Below are 17,355 nucleotides of genomic sequence, written 5' to 3'. Positions count from 1 at the left end.
TACCCAGAACAGTGCATCCCAGACTATCAAATTAATCGCCCACCTTCCCCTTTCTGTCCTATCCCTTTCTTAGCAACAGAATTCCTCTTCTTTCTCCCACATTTCCTCCTGTGAAGGGGTCTTTGTCCCCTACCCCAGGCCAGAAACACAGCTCCTGCATAAGAACCTTTGCTTCTTTGGGTTGCTGCTGGTGGGAGGGATTGCTGCCTTCTACGCCACACTTTACCTGCTTCAGCTTTTTCATTGCTTTGTTCTTAAGCTCCACTTTCTCACTTAGAATTATGAAAAAGAATATATTTTCCTAAAGACTTTCAAAATTCCCCACCTGCTGGCCTGGCTGTATGGAGCTATTCCCACATTTCTTACCAGTCAAAGGGAAGAACGGGGCTTACTGCTAGGAATCGAGAGGTAGCTTGGTTTTCACACAGAAGTATTAATTCTGGTTTCCTTTATCAAGACCTCAGTTCCAGGTATCTGTTGAAATTGCTCTTCCAGACATGAAGTACTAAGATGGTCATTTAGACTTAGATAATTTCAAGATTACCCGAGTTCCCGCTCTGAAGACTTTCCAGGGCATCTCACTAGGAACTGGGGGTCCACTGGGGACCTGGGTCCCCACAAGCCAACGTGCCAGTGTGGTCTCCATGAAAACAAGGTAAGCTCCCCTGCATCTATTTTAAGTCATGCGCATGGACTGCAAACATGGAGCAAATATCTGTGTACTGTGTGTTCTCACATGAGCTTTACCCCGTAGCCTTGTATCACGATACCTCTAATTTCAGTGCAATTACAAATGGAAAACCTACTCAGCTCCATCCAGAAAAAAAAAAGTCATGTATTTGCGCTGAAGCCAAGTTGGAAATGTCAATGGCAACAACATCAAAAGAACCAGCAGTGTTAACTCAGTATTTCTCTTTCTTGTTTCTATGTCCCAGTACTTTCAGCCTGCCTCTGTGAGATCATCAGAGATTAGAACACTGCTCATTTCTAACTCTCCTCTGCAGTGCAGCCTTAGGAAACTGAGGTGTAGCTGGAGGAGCAGTTAGGTAGCTCCCAGAGCTCGTGGGTATGCTTAACCTCCCAAAAAAGTGTAAGAGAACTAGACCTCTGTCAGAAGTTACCTCACCAGCTACCACAAGCTTCACAGATACTTTAACGAAAAATATTTGGGTGTACTGTGTGAGAGAGCTGGCCAGCCGTTCAGAGTAGTGAGGAGTTCCAAAATTTCATGTTATATCATCTATCTTAGGCTGAATGCCTGGAAAATTTCAAATAAGCAGAAAAGGTGGTTAATAGGTTGAAAGGAAAAAGTAAAACATAAAAAGCAGACCAAACACCATTAAATTTTGTTTCTGTATTTCAGTAAAACCTACTTGAATACACTTTGAAACAAGAGTACAACAAAATAGAATATACTTCAAATGTTGAATATACAAACTATTATAGTTCGTTCCGAACACTGGTACTTCCCTCTTAACTTCAACTAAAAAAAAAATTTACAGGTTTAGAACTACCTGACAAAAGCTCATGCTGGGCGTGACCTTTCAAGTGACAGAGTAGAGCTGAAACTGAAATGTATGCACAGATGCCAAGGCTAAGTGAGAGACACAGGCATGTTACAGCAGAAGGCAGGAAGCCTGCTGCTACTTTGTCCACGATTAAGAAATTTAGACAGACTTTAAACTACCATACAAAATATGTTACATGTCATTCTATAACAATACTGTGCTAGGTACAAGGTTTTTAAAAAATTTGTTTTAATAAAAAAGCTTTACACAAACAAGCCATTAGCTTATTTCAAGAAAGATAACTGAAAATCAGTCTAAGGCTTTCATTTTGAATCTGCTTAAGCCGTATGATACAAAAATCCCTCTAGGGCTGTCTTCTTTTAGAAGCTCTTAAATCTCCTTTATTTCACTTTCTACAATGCCTAGTATAGCAGAGTTTTTCACATAGCACCAGTTGAGTACTGTGGGCACAGTAGTAATCGCTGGTATGCACATAAACTGCATCAAATTTGCCATTTGTGTAACAATGAGACTTTCCTCTCCCCCTGAAAACTATAAACCAAGGCAAACCTCTCACACAGCTCTCTTTTAGTGTTCCAGGTCTTAGTGTAACTTGGTAACCGGTAGCGTAGTGAATAGTTTGGTCCCTTTTCAGTCCCTCTATCTTTCCTTCTCCATAGGTTCAGCTGTTTCCCAACTGGAAGAGGCAGTTTTTGTCAGCATATCAAATGTGGTTCAATTCCCACTGAAACACGGGAAAATAATTCTGTTTTGTTCCATTAAGTCTTCAACAAATGCATGTTTATTAACATTCCAAAACTCTCCTTTTTGACTTGGTGGTGGCATCCACATCCCTCCCCCAATTATGTCAGTATACTCAAAACCGTTACAGGCAAGGTCCATGCTGGAAGCAGCCTATTCTTCATTTTTCACACGTTATGATTCCTTCTGTTTTCATTGTTACAGGAAGGGCAATAGCTGAGGGCGTGCTAACTACTACTACGTGGGTCACAGTCTTGCTTCCATCTGCCGGCTTCTCTTCTTTTACCAGCTGCAGTGTTTTCACTTCACACTCCTGTTTTGAAGCCGCTGTGTCTGATTTAACTTCTGGGCTTTTTAAAACTGCACTAATCACCCTGGGAGGAGTCTGGCCAGAGGCCTGCTGAGCAGGCACCGATAGTCTCATTACTGGTGTCCCATGAGCTATAGACACTGGGGTTAGTGCTCTAACAGCCAATGGGGCTCCCACAATGTTAATACTTCCTGACCCGGACAGGCCCGTTTTTGTTTGTAACTGACACTGCGTGAGTTGCGTGGCAGGGATGGTAATGATTTTGGCAGGCTGCATTGTGATTTTGTCTCCATTTTCAGCAGAGGTTGGCATCACAGTAGGGATTGTCTGGATTACTACCTTTGGGGTTGTTGCTGTTGTTGGGCTCGTGTTGGTTATTAACGGTGACCCTGCGTTTACCGACTGCACTGCCACGGTGGAGATTTTCTGTCCCAGAGAGGTCATGACAACGGGCACTTGCATTGCCACACGAACAGTCCTACAAAATAAATGAAGATGTGTGTGTTTATGCCAAAACACAGGGCACCATTACAGATACTACGTGATCTTTAAGGTCCCTTCCAACCCAAACCATTCTGTGACTCTAAATTACACTGCTACTTGCAAATCAGAAACTATTTCCAACATTAAAAACGTAGACAAAAAACCCTAAAAGACAGCTTCCTAACAAAAAAGCTGCTTGTCATGAAGAGAAGACAAAGCCAAGGCACATTAATACAAACCTGGGAGCTGTTGTTGCTGGGACAGTAGTGGTGGTAGTTGAGGGCCGAGATGAGGATGTGTCATGCGCTGGCGAGGCGATATTCACGACTCTGGTGACTCCTTTTTCTGCTCTGGTACAGCTTAACTGAGAGGAATTCTTTCCTCCACGTGCAGAGCTTGCTGCTTTTAAAAGGTTTTCTGCAGATAAAGACACTCTTTCCAATGACTTTTCATCTGTAGGCATCGACAAATCTTCATTGCAGGACTCATTTTTGTCATCATCTATGACAACTATGTTTTTTGGCATCTCCTTAAACTGATACACAAGCCTCTGTCCCTCAACTTTTGCCAGGATTCCTCTTTGATAGTAGTATCTGCAAGAAAAATACAGTCAAGTAGTAAGCAACAAGTAGAAAACCTCACTCTGTACTAACAAGTAAACCTGAAGTAACCACAGTAAAATCTACATTGTGAAGAGATGTGGAAAGAAGCTGGCAGAACACCCTGGCAAGGGATCTGAAGGACCTACCTGAAAAAAAACCTGACCTTTTAAATACATACTTCAGGAATTAAATTACTGGTAACATAAAAAGCAACATGGACTGCAAGACTGAAGGCTAAGTCAGCAAGAGGGCAAAAACTTTAAATTTCAGCACTGTTTTATTTCTGGAGGCAAAATTAAGAATCAGATTTAAAATTATAGTAGGTAACTTAAGGCTGTAAGAATTCTTACCTCAGGGCTCTTCCCATAGTCTCATAGTTCATGTCAGGTTTGTTTTTGTGTTTTCCCCAGAGTTTGGAGACAGCTTTTGAGTCCACAAGTTTAAAGATTCCCTTCTCTCGCTGAGTCCATTTAATGTATCGAGGACAAGTGTTTTTGTCCTGGAGAAGGTCCAGAAGGAACTCCCATAAGTACGTTGTATTTCCTGTAATCAGAAATCATTTAAATATGAGAAAACCACTTTCAAAGACAACAGAAAGTTCTCCACATTTAGGTAACTGAGTGACCTGCATTACAAGCAGTGTTATGCAGAGGATGGCATGTCATGTCACCTGCACATATTCGTTCATTCTGTTAAGTTTAGTAAAGCTTTCATAAATATTTACATTCTGAAAGGAGCTAATCCAAGTGATCTGCTATACAGCACAGGAGCCTGTTCAATCCAACATTCATTCTGAGTTCTTGAAAAGAAGTGTGGGAGGGTGTTCCAAGTCACTACAACCTACATCTGTTCAGCAGGATGAGAGCTCAGAATTTTCTTCTCATATTTGATTGAACAGGGCATGAAAATGCCAGTGTATTTTATGACACCGAAGGACAGGAGGACATAAGTAAGTAATGTGCAAAAGACATACAACTTGTAATAACAAAACATCTCAACTGCAGTTTGTCCAGGATCTGCGGCTCCCACAATGCCTGGTGACAGCCCCATGTCCTGACCCTTCCCAAATATATGCTGCAGTGTGACCAACATCCTTTTAGGTGCTAAGACAGTCCAATTTCTTGACAGCAAGTACTCACATGGCAGAAATCCCATGTACCTTTCTATAATTAGGGGAATTTAAAATGAAGTCACCCTAAAGAAGAACTTAATGCATTTCTCAGCTATTCAAAAGGTTGTACCATTTCCACTGGAGAAGCCCCAAAAAAGGGTTTATGACAGGATGGCACAGAACATAACATGGGGATTGTCTGCACTCTGACTAGACCATGTGCATCTAGGGAAAGGGTAAGAGAAGCAAAGAAAAAAGCAGATCACACCACAATTTCTACAGCTGAAGAAGACTCCTCACATTTCTGAGAAGGGAGAACTATGACAGATCTACACGAATAATAACCTCAGAACATTAATCCCAATTCTTCAATTCCAGGGAGTGACATGGACCAATTTGTGTGTGTGTGTGTGTGTGTGTGTGTGTGAAAAAAGGTCTTTAATTCCTGAGATTTAGTGGCCTAGCATAGAACTTGTTATGCCATGCTGAAGACATTAAGGCAGCTTCACGACCAGTGCTGCAGAATAGATATCTCATAGATAGAAAAAACAGTATTTTACCACATGCTCTAAACAACAGCAAGTACTAACTCAAGAGCTACCAAAATCCTACTTGCACTAGATTTCAGAGACATCTGAATAGGACCCATTTGAGTAAAGAGTCAAGAAGAGAACTCAGGAATGTTTAAATCATCCTACATTTTAGGGAATTAATCCCTTGAGGGTTTATTCTTTAGCTCCTCAGAAAGAGAATTTCTGGGTCCACTGCCAGATGCTGCAGGTCTGCTACAGCATGTAAGTGGGCTTTGCAAAAATGTAAGTGGGCTTTAGTATTAGGAAGTAAAAAGGAAATTCAAGAGAAATCATTCCTGAGAGGGCCCAATTTTTTCTGCAGGAACAGTGCTGCTGACTCAGCAGGTTTCTCCTTTCCTCTCACGCTCTGTATTGACCTAAATAAAAGCTTTTTTCCACAGGAAGACTGTGTAATACCTATACTACTCAGAAGCCATTTAGTATTGCCAGCAAGACCCAGTGATACTTCAGATGGGCTGCTGTGTCAGCTAAAGCTGCTGTGCATTTAACACAGAAAGCTCATTTTACAAATGCTTAATACAATTTTGAACGACTCTTAAACCCCTTCTCCTCAGAACCAGACACTCCTAATACTATGAATCCAAGCTTACAGACTCCTGAGGAAGAGAGAGACATCCCTGTAAAATCTATTTTCTGAACAGGTTTAAATTCAAGCTGCTTTTAAGCATCTGTGTACCAGGCTGGACTTAGGAACATGTGCTGCCTGCACCTTGGTAGGAAGAGAGAAGCTTTATTTACTACCATACAGCTCCCATCACCATCAGAAAGGTTTCAGGTTACCCAGTAAGCAGCCACTGAGCCAGACATTACTGTTACCTGTCTTAACTTCAGTCCAGAGTATTTTATATTTTAAAGAAATTTTTGTGGTCAGATGATTATTACAGCTGCCAGCTGCTTAAGAATGTTAAGTGCCATTTCAAAATAGAGGGACCGATGGCCAGGGAGTATGTGAATTATACAAGGTACTGTGTGTGTCAATGAACTGCTGCACCTATGAGGAGAGGCTCAAACACAGTTTTGCTCCCTCTAATTGCCTACAGTTTAAAAGAGAGTATTTATGCAAACGAAAAACAAAGTATGGAAAGAGAAACCATGCCAAAAACTGGCAATCCACTATGTGAGAACGAAAAAAAACCCCACTATCTCACTTAAAGTAAAAATACTACGATGTCTCCAGTTCCTCCCATGTAATAAACTGTAGAGCACAAGTAAATCATATGTACAGCTGCTTCACTTTGCACCAGAAAGCACCGGGAATGCACAAAAGAAGGATTACCTATATGCCAGCCCTTTCCAAATGTGCACAACCAGCTCTCTTCCTCCAAGACTTCACTCTGACAGTACTGAGCTCTAAAATAATTTCTGGTTTTCCAAAAATATGCTGGATATTAAATAGCCTATATCTGCAAGTAATTTTTTTAAATAAGTAACAAAAATTAAATCCAGTAACAAAATGTTTTGCAGCACATCTAGCTAGACTATATTAAGAAAAAAATATTTTATTCCAGTTGTAGTGTAAAATATGGAATGAGATACTTCATGAGAACAAGAGACATAAGTAGATCATTATGAGGGTCCATGGAAATACGATTAAAAAAAAGGCAAAAAATTCCCCCCAAAACCATCTCCCACTCGGTAAAAAAAACAGCTACAGAATGAAATCACCAGTACAAAAACTAGAAGAGACAGAAATACAGGTCTCCTTTTTCAAAGTTATTTGTGCAGCAAACTAGGACCTGGGACAATTTACATGTACTATTCAGGTAATGGAAAGCTGTAATAGCAAAATCTGAATTAGGAAGCAAGCTAAGAAGGATTTAAGAATGCTAAAAAAGAAAAAAAGGACAGAGACAATTAAATAAGATGCACTTTTAAACACAGCAGATACAAAATCTGTGACCTTCACTGAAGTCCACTCCTACACCAAATCCAAAGACAGCAACACTGGGCACTGCAGGGAAGTTTAGTGACTGTTTGCACTGCTTTCCATGAGCCAACATCTGCAGGACGTCAGTCCCATTCTTCCTTGCCCTACTGACAAGACTCAGGAGCTGTAGCCAGATAAGGAATTATGTAAACAGCAGAGACCTTGCTTTCAAGCAAATCTCAAAATAATAGTGGAGCTGACCACTATGCAGTCCTTCTAGGGTGCTGCCACCACAAGTCACTGAACTTGGTTACTCCCTGCTATAGTGACATCTCCAAACAACCTGCAGTGCAATAAATGGGGAAGAGATCCAGATTTTTCACCTACAAACAGGGGAAGAGCTGATGCACCACACACCACCTCAAAGGTTACCTGTGAGCAAATGTCCCAGTCTGTCTCCCTGCTGAGTGAATAGCAGGGGCTTGGAGTCCAAGAAAGGAACCACTGCTTATAAGGAGAAACATTAGGAAAGTAGGACTCTCCAGCACAAAATGCCTCACTCAACCACTAAAGAAACATACCATCATTTGGTTTTCCCCTTAAACCAAACTGAACCTATTAGTCAAAGGAATATATTCCCACTGGAGTTCATGAATCAACTAAGAAAACATTATTTCCAGGCATCACCATTCTAAATGCCCATGTGCTACCACTACTTGAGAATAAGTCTTTCAGCAGTAGCTTAATAAATTATATGTGTAGCACTAAGTTGACACACACCACGAAAGACATCACAAGTCAATAAACACAAAGCAAAGCAAATAAAATATGAGAAATCCTATTAACCGTGGAGTGTACTACAGGGCACTTCCAAAGCACACATCCTTGTCCCAGATCTTGTACAAACAAATTTGAAGACATCAAATCAAACTCTAATGAAGTCAGTACAAACTCGTCCACCAAATCTTCGAAGATATGTATATATCCTGTGACAGATACCATGCACTGCATATTTTTAAAGACTCCATAAATGAAAAAAATATACCTTTGCCTTCCCTAGGTTTCTTCTTTATACCCAGATCTGGAGACCCATCAGCCAGAGCCGACTGTTGGGTCTTGGGTTTACGGCCAGCTGCACATAAAACATGGGGAAAAACAAGTGTTAATCATATGCGAAGTATTTTACAGTTTGTCTTTGCTGAAAGAAGCAGTTCGTGTATTTTCCCCTTGCTGTTTCCTTGCTACAGATATGGATAAACCTAAATTGTTTGATTACTACTGCATAACCAGTTTAATTAATCATTTGGTTGCAGATTTAACTCAATTTCAGACAAGTTAATGGCAGGTGAGGTAAGGACCAAAAGTATCGAGTAAAACTCAATGTATTTGCATTCTTTAGCCCAATGCCTGTTTTACTCTGAATTAATTTACAGTAGAGTTACAGTTATGTGTATGTGGTTTTACTAAATCTGAAACTCAAAGATCTTGGATTTATATCACTTTACCACTGCATTGCATTTTTTCCCCTCTAAATTACAAATATTCCATCTTAGCATGTCTGGAAGCTCTATTAAAGCAATATCCCTAAAGTTATGTAAATCTTATTGATGCCTGTAAGAAAACTGCCAGATAGACAGAGAAAGAGCAACCTCACCAGGTGCTAACCTCCCATATGATAGTGGAATGCTTAGAAATCAAACACTGTTCTGAATTGCTTCTCCTCAAAGACATGGCAGTCAGACAGGAAAGATACAAATATCACAAGGAAGATCTTCTCATGTTTTTGTAAACTCATTTGTGGTTTTTTAGGTTAGTATTTACCCTGCTGTTTCATTGCAATTACCTTGAGTCTATCCACTCTCCAGATATATCCATATTTCAGACACCAGTGGTTACACACCACAAAAGTCCTCTTTGCATCCTTCTCTATCCTTCCTCCACTTTTTGTTAAAAAACAACAAACACAAAAACCATTTGCCTTTATGGCTTGGCAAAGCCCATTCTCTTGCTCCTTCTTTTTTCCTGCTCCAGTCTCATTTTCTAAGAACTCACACTTCAGACTCCAGTCAGTTCATATGAGCAAAGATAACAGATCATCTAATCTATCTCCACCTGTATCAACTGCACCACCCACAGCAGTGCACATCAGAAATAAATTCTGACGTTGCTCCTACCAAGAGCCATATGTACCTTTTTTCTTTTTCATCGGTTCATGGATATCAGGGGAAGTTGGGACAGGAGATACATCCATTGACTCAGATTCCTCTGTTGATACTTCCACCACAGTTTCTGTGATCACATCAGGTCTCATGGCTGCATGGATAAATTCTGGGGTTGACACACAAGGAGGGACAAAAACTTCCACTACGAAAGAAGAGAAAAAGAATACCTGATGAAGTTTTTATCTGATTATTTTAATGCACCTTACATAAAATTAATTTAAACAAAGCATATACAATATGTTTCTGCTCCAACAACCTGTCACCTTGAAAATCAATCCAACTCCCCAAAACACGTACACTTGTATTTTTAGGCAGAAGACAAGTATCACAACAATATCCTTTAGAAATAAACCCGACTTTGAATTAGACAAATTAGAGCTTAATCTTTGATCATTATTATGATCTCCATTTCCTATTTTGTAGTTTTTGCATTTCAGTTTGACCATTATTTCATCCAACATATATTAAGTAACTTCAGAAGAAATACTGGTTAAAGAAATCATCAAGTTTTGTTTTTTTAAACAAGGAAAACTTTGCAACACATTGTATTCAGATATTCTCTCCAAAACAGAAAGATGAATATAAATATAAATATTTTCATGTAAAATAAGTCTTTATTTTAGCAATTTAAAATGTCAAATTCACAGAACCACAGAATGGTTGAGGTTAGAAGGGCACCTGGTCCAAGTCCTTACTCAAGCTGGGTCACCTAGAATCATGTACTTTTTTGTGTCTCCAAGGATGGAGACTCCATGGCCTCTTTGGGCAGCCTGTGCCAGGGCTCTGTCAGCTGCATAGGGAAAAAAGTGTTTCCTGATGTTTAGGCAGAAAAGTTAATCTTAAATGTGCAGTCAATCAAATATCTCTACCCAACAGATAAATGATTTACTCTGTAACTATACTCGTTAGGGGGTGGAAAAATCATGTAAAAACTCAAACCAAATCAGTAGCTTTGAAATAAGCAAGCAAATGCTTTAAACCGCACACAGCTCCCCACAGAAACAAGTTTCCCACTTTGTTTGTTTTATTAATTAGTAGGAGAAATAGTTCCCAGAGCAGAAACTGTGGCTAACATACCAGGACTCCTGGCATCTCTCAGGCAGGTAGGAGACTCCATATGAAGCAAGGCCTCTGCAGCTTCAATTGTCTTATCCGTGCAGTGCACATTACTGCCATGGACTGATGCTTCCACTGCAGAAGGATACAAAAAATTAATGAGAACAGATTACTTATGAAAGTCCACAGGTACCCCTGTACAGCTGTACTGCTCAATCTCGAACATGACAATCGCAAAATTGTCAGGTGTCTTCACACCTTTTATACCTTTCTGTCGACAGAAATATTTAGGGAAGACACAAGACAAGCAGAACCAACACTGTCACTTCTTAGACTAGATTTCTGGTTCACAGCCAAGCTCCTCATTTCCATGAGGTGTTCAAGAGCTTACAAAAGCAGACTCTGAGATTTATATTCTGCCTTCAAATTAACCAGAACAAACCAGATTGTGATCAGGATGGTTATAAATTAACGCAGCAGAACATACAAGTGGTACTATCGCCAATTATTATCCCGTTAAATTCTGAAGGTCACTTCTCTTCAAATTTTCAGTCTATTGGATAAATATATATAAAAATACAATATTAGTCTGCAAAACAGATATTTCCTGTTTTGATTTCTGACATTAAAAATAACTGTGTGTTGGGTTTAGCAGGCTTGATTGTTAAAAAAACACAAATCACAACAAACAGTACAAAGGGTGTGGGTTTTTTAAGGAAAAAACTAAGGGAAAAAGGTAAAAACAGCTCTTTTTTTATGTTCTGAAAGGAAAACTAAGTAATTAATCAAAAATAATGTAACTCCAAGAAAGCACATTTAAGTCTGATACAGTGCAGCTCACAGCAACTTGAACACAGCAGGAACACTATAAAGATCCCAAGGTATCAACTAAAACTACAGTTCTACTCACAGCCAACTCCACATTCCTCACCCTTGTAAAGGTTTTTAAAAGCAGTGACTGCAGAAACACCTGTTGCCCATCATCCACACTCTGGCTAAGGTACTCTGCCTCTCTCCAGTTGCTCTTTCCATTTATGGCCATCTGCTCCAAGCTGAACCACTCCAGGGAGGCAGCCGGCAACCCAGGAGAGCTATCTTTAGCGTGAGCAGGGTCACCTATCTCCAGTGTCACACAACTAAAGAGGATTTGGGAGTAATTCTCTATGAAAACTTCAAGGCACCTATCCTGTAACTGAAAACATCAAAGAAACAACTCGAGGTTTGTTCGTAAAGTAACACTAGAGTTGCTTCTGACTTAAGAAAACACTGGATACACAAAGATTCCTGCAGGCACACATGGGGGTAAAAGCCTTCCAGCACATTGCAGCTTATTAAAATGCAGGGCTTAAAAACTCAAAAAACCTACTAGCCAGCAAATTACACACATAAACCAGAAACCGAAAGTGCCCAAATGCAAAATTTTGGGTGCCTGAAATTTCTTGCTGAACTAGCCTGCTGCCCACCCACTGGCTGGCTGATGGAATTCCCACCACAGCCCATTAGTTATAGCCTGGGATGCTATTTAGAGGGCTTTATCTTTTGGAATGGTAGATGCCTGATAAAGCTGACATTCCACCAGTGCTTCACCCCAGGCTGGGAGCACAGGAAAATCAGGAAAGGGTCTCTATTGCACGCTCTGTCCCTTGGATAACCAGTGGCAATCAGCAAGACTTTTGCACCGTAAGCCCTTCCCCCAGCTCCAAGTCCTGGGTGCTTCCCATGCTTGGCCAAGCTGTTTCCTTCCTCATGAAGCAGTTTGGGAGTATCCCAAGTCAGAGGCTGAACACCTGCACTGTGACAGAGTGGCCCTGCAGGAAATCCTCTTCCTAAACATTTCTCTCGCTAAAGAAAAGCTTCAGTTGTACAGAAATCAGTACGTTTCCCTTCATCTATCTGATAAAACTTTCCACTGATCATCATAATAAAGGAACAATACTCAGAGAGTCATCATAAATGTATCAATTCTACAACACTACTAAAATTAGAAAGTCCAAATCAGTATTGAATATATTATTATTCTAAAGCATGCAGTAAGATTTAAAGCATGTCAGCAAAGCTTCTCCACCAACCCCTCTGCCTCCCCTGCAGCTAAGAGCTGTGCAGTTTTCATTTCTGTAGGTTACCATTTTTGGGACAACTAGTTAGCTGCTTCTGTGCAGACAGTAGGTTCAGTATGTAAAGGAAATCTGTAAAGAAATTCAAACAACAGTTGCCAAATTTCACTTGTAAGAGAGTACCCAATTAGCTAGTCCTAAATGCTTGAAAGCATACCAAATTTTCCTATAGGGAACAGTTTAGATGCTTCACCACAAGCATGAGGTACCTAGCTGGGGGCAGGAATAAGGCAAAAAGAATAGCAGAAAGCCATCTTCACACTTTTCCAGGATTAGGGCATTCTGCTGAGGGGCTAGTGTGGAGGGAAAGGAGACACAACCCCCTCAGCATTAGGGACCAATGCTGCAAAACCATAATAGCAGAGCCAAGGAGCCACTCGACCTCTCCCCTAAGTAACCCTTCCGTTTCCAATAAAAATAGCACTATCTACTCCTCAAAAGCCTGTGACATTTGAAAATACACACTTCACAAATGTTTTTCCAACGTGAGTTACTTAGGACTCCACTAAAATTGTCACCTAAAAAATATCAAGCAAAAAATAGTAACACTTCTGGCTTTGGCTGGAACACACATGCTGTCTGTCTGTCTATCATGACAGCCAACAACCACACCTTACATTGCCAAAAGGACAGCTATTAAAACACCTACTAAAATGAGTGCTATTAGCAAGTTTCAAGCCTTTTCAGGTAGCTAATTCTCCTTTAACCAGTACATGGTTTTAGCCTCAGAAGCATTTGTCTACCCAGTGAGCATCAGGAGTTTTCATTTATGCACAGGCAACGTTACTGCGCCAACACAGTGGGAAGAAAAAAGTACAAATTTGTATTTCAACACAAATTTTATGTAAAACATCTTTTTGACATGCTGGAAAATATCTAATAGAAGACAGCTCAGTCATGATGCATGATACGGATAAAAAACACAGTAAATTAGATAACCCAAAAGATGGAAGTGGGGGAACAGGCTCTCTCAGAGAAGGGATGAGACCAGAAAAAAGCAGGAGGCTGTTCTTGCAGATTACTGGATCAAGTGTCATCAACCAAACTACACTTGTATCACAGAACCTGGTAACACTTCCCACAATAAACATGGGAAAAAAGCAAATCAAGGGATAAGGATTGTGCAAACAAAAAACAAACAACTTTCCAATTTGGTGCAGAAGTGCAGTATCACAATGGGCACAAACATTTCTGATCAAAGACTGAAGTGTTTCACCCGTTTCTTTAAATATGCCCAATTCTATTTGTATTTATTTATGCTATCAACCATGGTACCACCATGCACATATACAATACCCCAAAGCTAAAACAGATGGTATTGCTTGAGTAAATAAAGTAAGGTGTAGGTCTGTTACCTTATATAATCATTTCAGGAGGAACTGTCACTTGCCCCAAGAAAGCAAAGTAGTTTACATGGATGAAAGTAAATTTTTCAGACTTTGATAACTAAGTGACATGAGAACTGCCATTTACTGATCTAGAACACATCAGAGCTAACACCACCACTTACCTTTCATTCTTTTAAAACTAAACCTCATCTTACTGCTTTTATGAAGAATTCTGAGTCCTTGGCACTTTATTTTAAAATACTTCATTATTTTAAAATATTTCATTAAAAATTTTCTAGTCTGTTTGTAGGAAGAAAAATCCTCTTTGAAAACAATCTCAAAAAATGTAAACAGTTAACTACGCTAGTTGATGTCTATCTTCACTGTTGACCTAATGTCTTCTAGCTCCACTTTCTAAACAAATAGCATGTACAGTACATTATTCAAGGTTCTCAACAGCTGTTACAAAACACCAAACTTGGTAATTAAGTCTGACAGGGCTGTACTTCAGCTTTACAGAAGAACAGAGTGACAACATATCCATTTGGTAAAAATGTCCCTCGTTTTAACATAAGACCAACAAAATTAATGAAAGCAACTGATGAGAGGGAAAAAAATGGGACGGGAACTTCCAAAATGGTACTTTTTGGCACTGAATACAGCTCTCCCCCTCCTTATCTGAAGTGTTATCAATGTCTGCATTTACAAGGCCAACACTTAACTACAGCACCTGCAATAGCTTATCCTTTAATACCATCAGGCAACCAGAGGAATACTTTAATGAAGAATTCCCAATTCCAAGCATGGAACTCAGTCAAGAGTGACTACACATACACTAACAAAGCTCATTAAAGTTTACTGGTGCTTACATGCTTGTTTTATCTCAGCACCTAAAAGACCACAGCAAACAGCAGTGGAAGCTGTAACAGTGCTTAAGCTGCATTTTAATTAAAAGCAGCTGAATTGCTCATATAGGTAATACCCAGAAATCTTTCTGCACGCAACACTTGACTGGAAAAGAAAGCATTTTCAGTTTACTGCTTGTTTTATGGCAGACATTTGTTCAGAAAGTGAAGAACAATTCCTTGGATTTTTCAGTATTTCCCTAAGCCTGGCTCTGTTGGTTCCAAAGACTCTCAGCTGCACACAATTTAAGGATGATGCATAACCCACTGCATAAAGGCAATCAATAAAGACAATGAGAGAGATCATCCCAAAACACTTGTTCCACTGTAAGCCATATGTTATCAGCCTGATATTGACACAAATATTAGCTACAAAGCCAAAACATGTCTTTGTAAAGTCATTTAGGAGTTGCTTGTACAACCGGCAATTAAGATAACACTAAGCAGCAACAATTTTAGTCCCTCTTACTGCCTGCAGTTATCAACACTGAAGTTTTGTCAACATTGGAATGAGGAGCCATGGGAAAAGGCAGCACGTCGTTATTATTACAATCCCTTAGGATAAAGAATTCCTCACTTAAATCCACATGATACCATCTACATACAAACGTAAGTAAACAGATATGGTATCCTGATAGTATGATGATGGGAATACTAGACCTGTGTAGGTATCTGTATCACTCACTGCAATGCAAATATAACAAAAAGAAAAAGGAATTAAGTTGTCTGGGCCAAGGACATTAAGGACATCCAAAAGGGCAATGCAGAGGTCATTTGTCATTTATCTAAGGGTTGGGTCACAAGCAATCTAGTTACAGTGACTTAAGAAGGTTTTGACACAATAATCAACCACTTAAACGTTCTCCATTCATTGACAATCAAAAGTAGAAAACAACTAACTGAAATGTGCAGAGTGAGCCCCTAAGGAATCAGAGATGTGTTCCACTGGCAAAACGAAGCTCCTGCTCCAGCATAGCCAGGAGAGTGTCCAACTGCTTATGACCTGCTCCACTTCTGTTCTGCAGCAGAACAGTTCTTTGCTGCTTTATACTGGGGGGTTTTTGTGTGTCTGAGGTTGGTGTCACCCTCCTACAAAAAACACTGTGTGTTTTTCTGCATTAAATAAAATAAAGCACCGTGAACATTTCATGACTTGGCTCTCTTTCTGAAAGGGTATCTTTATACACTGGTAAACGACAGAGCATTTACCTTTAGCACACATTCAGGCCTGTACAAACCCACTGCCATGTCAATGCAAAACCAGTGTTAGGTTTTACTGTCCAGGCAGTAACTGTACAAGTCATTACTTCTAATGCTCTCCACCATACTGCTGTGTGTGGTTTCAAGGAGTAGGTTTAAATGTTGAGCTCCACGTTGTAAAGACAAAAATAAAATCAGAGCTAGTACAACTTCTGTGGAGAACTAAACGCCAGACAGTGCATTTGTGGCTTTAGTCAGCTGTAACTTTGCTCGTGCTTTCTCCATGGCTCTACCACAGTTTAAGACAAATCCTGGGATGACTAGAAAGCGTCCTGTTCTCGGACAGATTTAATAAAAACAACAGAAGTCAAACTATGATCCTGAACATAACCCCGACGAAGCGTCAGAGCTCAGGTAAAGCGGCTGGGCCCGGGGGCTCCAAGGTGTAGAGGAGCGAGCAGAAGGAGCGCGGCACGTGCACCAGCGTATGAGAGCCGGCTCCGGCTCCTGCTCCGTCCTGGGCCGGCGCTCCCGCCGCGCCCTCCCCCGCCCGCCGGGGGCGCCCGCAGGCAGGTGCGGCCACGTGCGGCGGCGGCGGCGCCACTTCCGTGTTTACACCGCGCTCCGCTCCGGTGCCGCGCCCGCCGCGCGCCCATTGGCGGCCCCGCCACCTCCCCCCCGGCCGGTCCCTCCCACGGGGGCGCGCGGGGGCCCCGGGGGCGCGCGCGGCGCTTCCGCTGCGCGGCGCGCGTGGGGGAGGGGGCACCGCCACCCCCCCGCCCCAAACACGTGGGGGCCGCGGCCCCGCCGGCGGCGCCTCCACCCGCCCCGCCGGCAGCTCGGAGTTTAAAAGGACACGGGGGGGGCCGCCGGAATTATGGGGGAGAGGGGGGACACGCACGGGGAGGCCGGGCCGCGGCCCTCGGCCTGCCCGCTCAGACAGCGTGGCGGCGGCGGCGCTCCGAGCGAGGGGAGGGCCGGCGGGGGCGGGAGGACAACAACCCCGCGCACTTCCTGGTTCTCGCCCCGGCCGCCAAAAGCCCCGCAAAACTCCGCCGCGCGTGCCCCGCCGCGACTCCCGGCGCGGCGGCGGCTGTGCCGGCGGTGGCGGTGCCGCGGGGCCCGCCGCACGCCGGGCCGGCCGCTACCAAGGTGATCACTTCCTGATTGCCCTCCATTGCAGCTCCCCCGCCTGCCCTGCGCCGCGGCTCCCCCCGCCGCCCGTCCCCGCTCCTGCCCGCCCCGCCACCCCCGCAGCCGTCCGCGCCCCCCGGCGGCGCGGCGCCGCTCACCG

At 42.0% G+C, this 17,355-nt stretch overlaps 1 protein-coding gene across 1 annotated transcript in view; it reads right to left on the bottom strand.

Annotated features, from left to right (window-relative positions):
- Positions 1-1,339: 1,339 nt before the first annotated feature.
- Positions 1,340-17,355, bottom strand: part of ELF2 (E74 like ETS transcription factor 2) — a 33,167-nt gene continuing 17,151 nt past the window's right edge. The window contains exons 3-8 of the mRNA XM_027698846.1: positions 10,536-10,649; positions 9,427-9,600; positions 8,282-8,368; positions 4,016-4,208; positions 3,303-3,656; positions 1,340-3,058 (exon numbers count right to left, since the gene is read on the bottom strand). Coding sequence (XP_027554647.1) covers positions 2,431-3,058; positions 3,303-3,656; positions 4,016-4,208; positions 8,282-8,368; positions 9,427-9,600; positions 10,536-10,649 — 1,550 coding nt within the window. The 3' untranslated portion in view covers positions 1,340-2,430. The remainder of the gene's footprint in view (positions 3,059-3,302; positions 3,657-4,015; positions 4,209-8,281; positions 8,369-9,426; positions 9,601-10,535; positions 10,650-17,355) is intronic.

This window comes from Neopelma chrysocephalum, unplaced genomic scaffold (assembly GCF_003984885.1).
Source record: "Neopelma chrysocephalum unplaced genomic scaffold, ASM398488v2 Primary Assembly neopelma1_133, whole genome shotgun sequence".
Classification (NCBI taxonomy): Eukaryota; Metazoa; Chordata; class Aves; order Passeriformes; family Pipridae; genus Neopelma; species Neopelma chrysocephalum.
The sequence above is the reverse complement of the archived record's forward strand: the minus strand, read 5'-3'. Positions and strand labels throughout refer to the sequence as shown.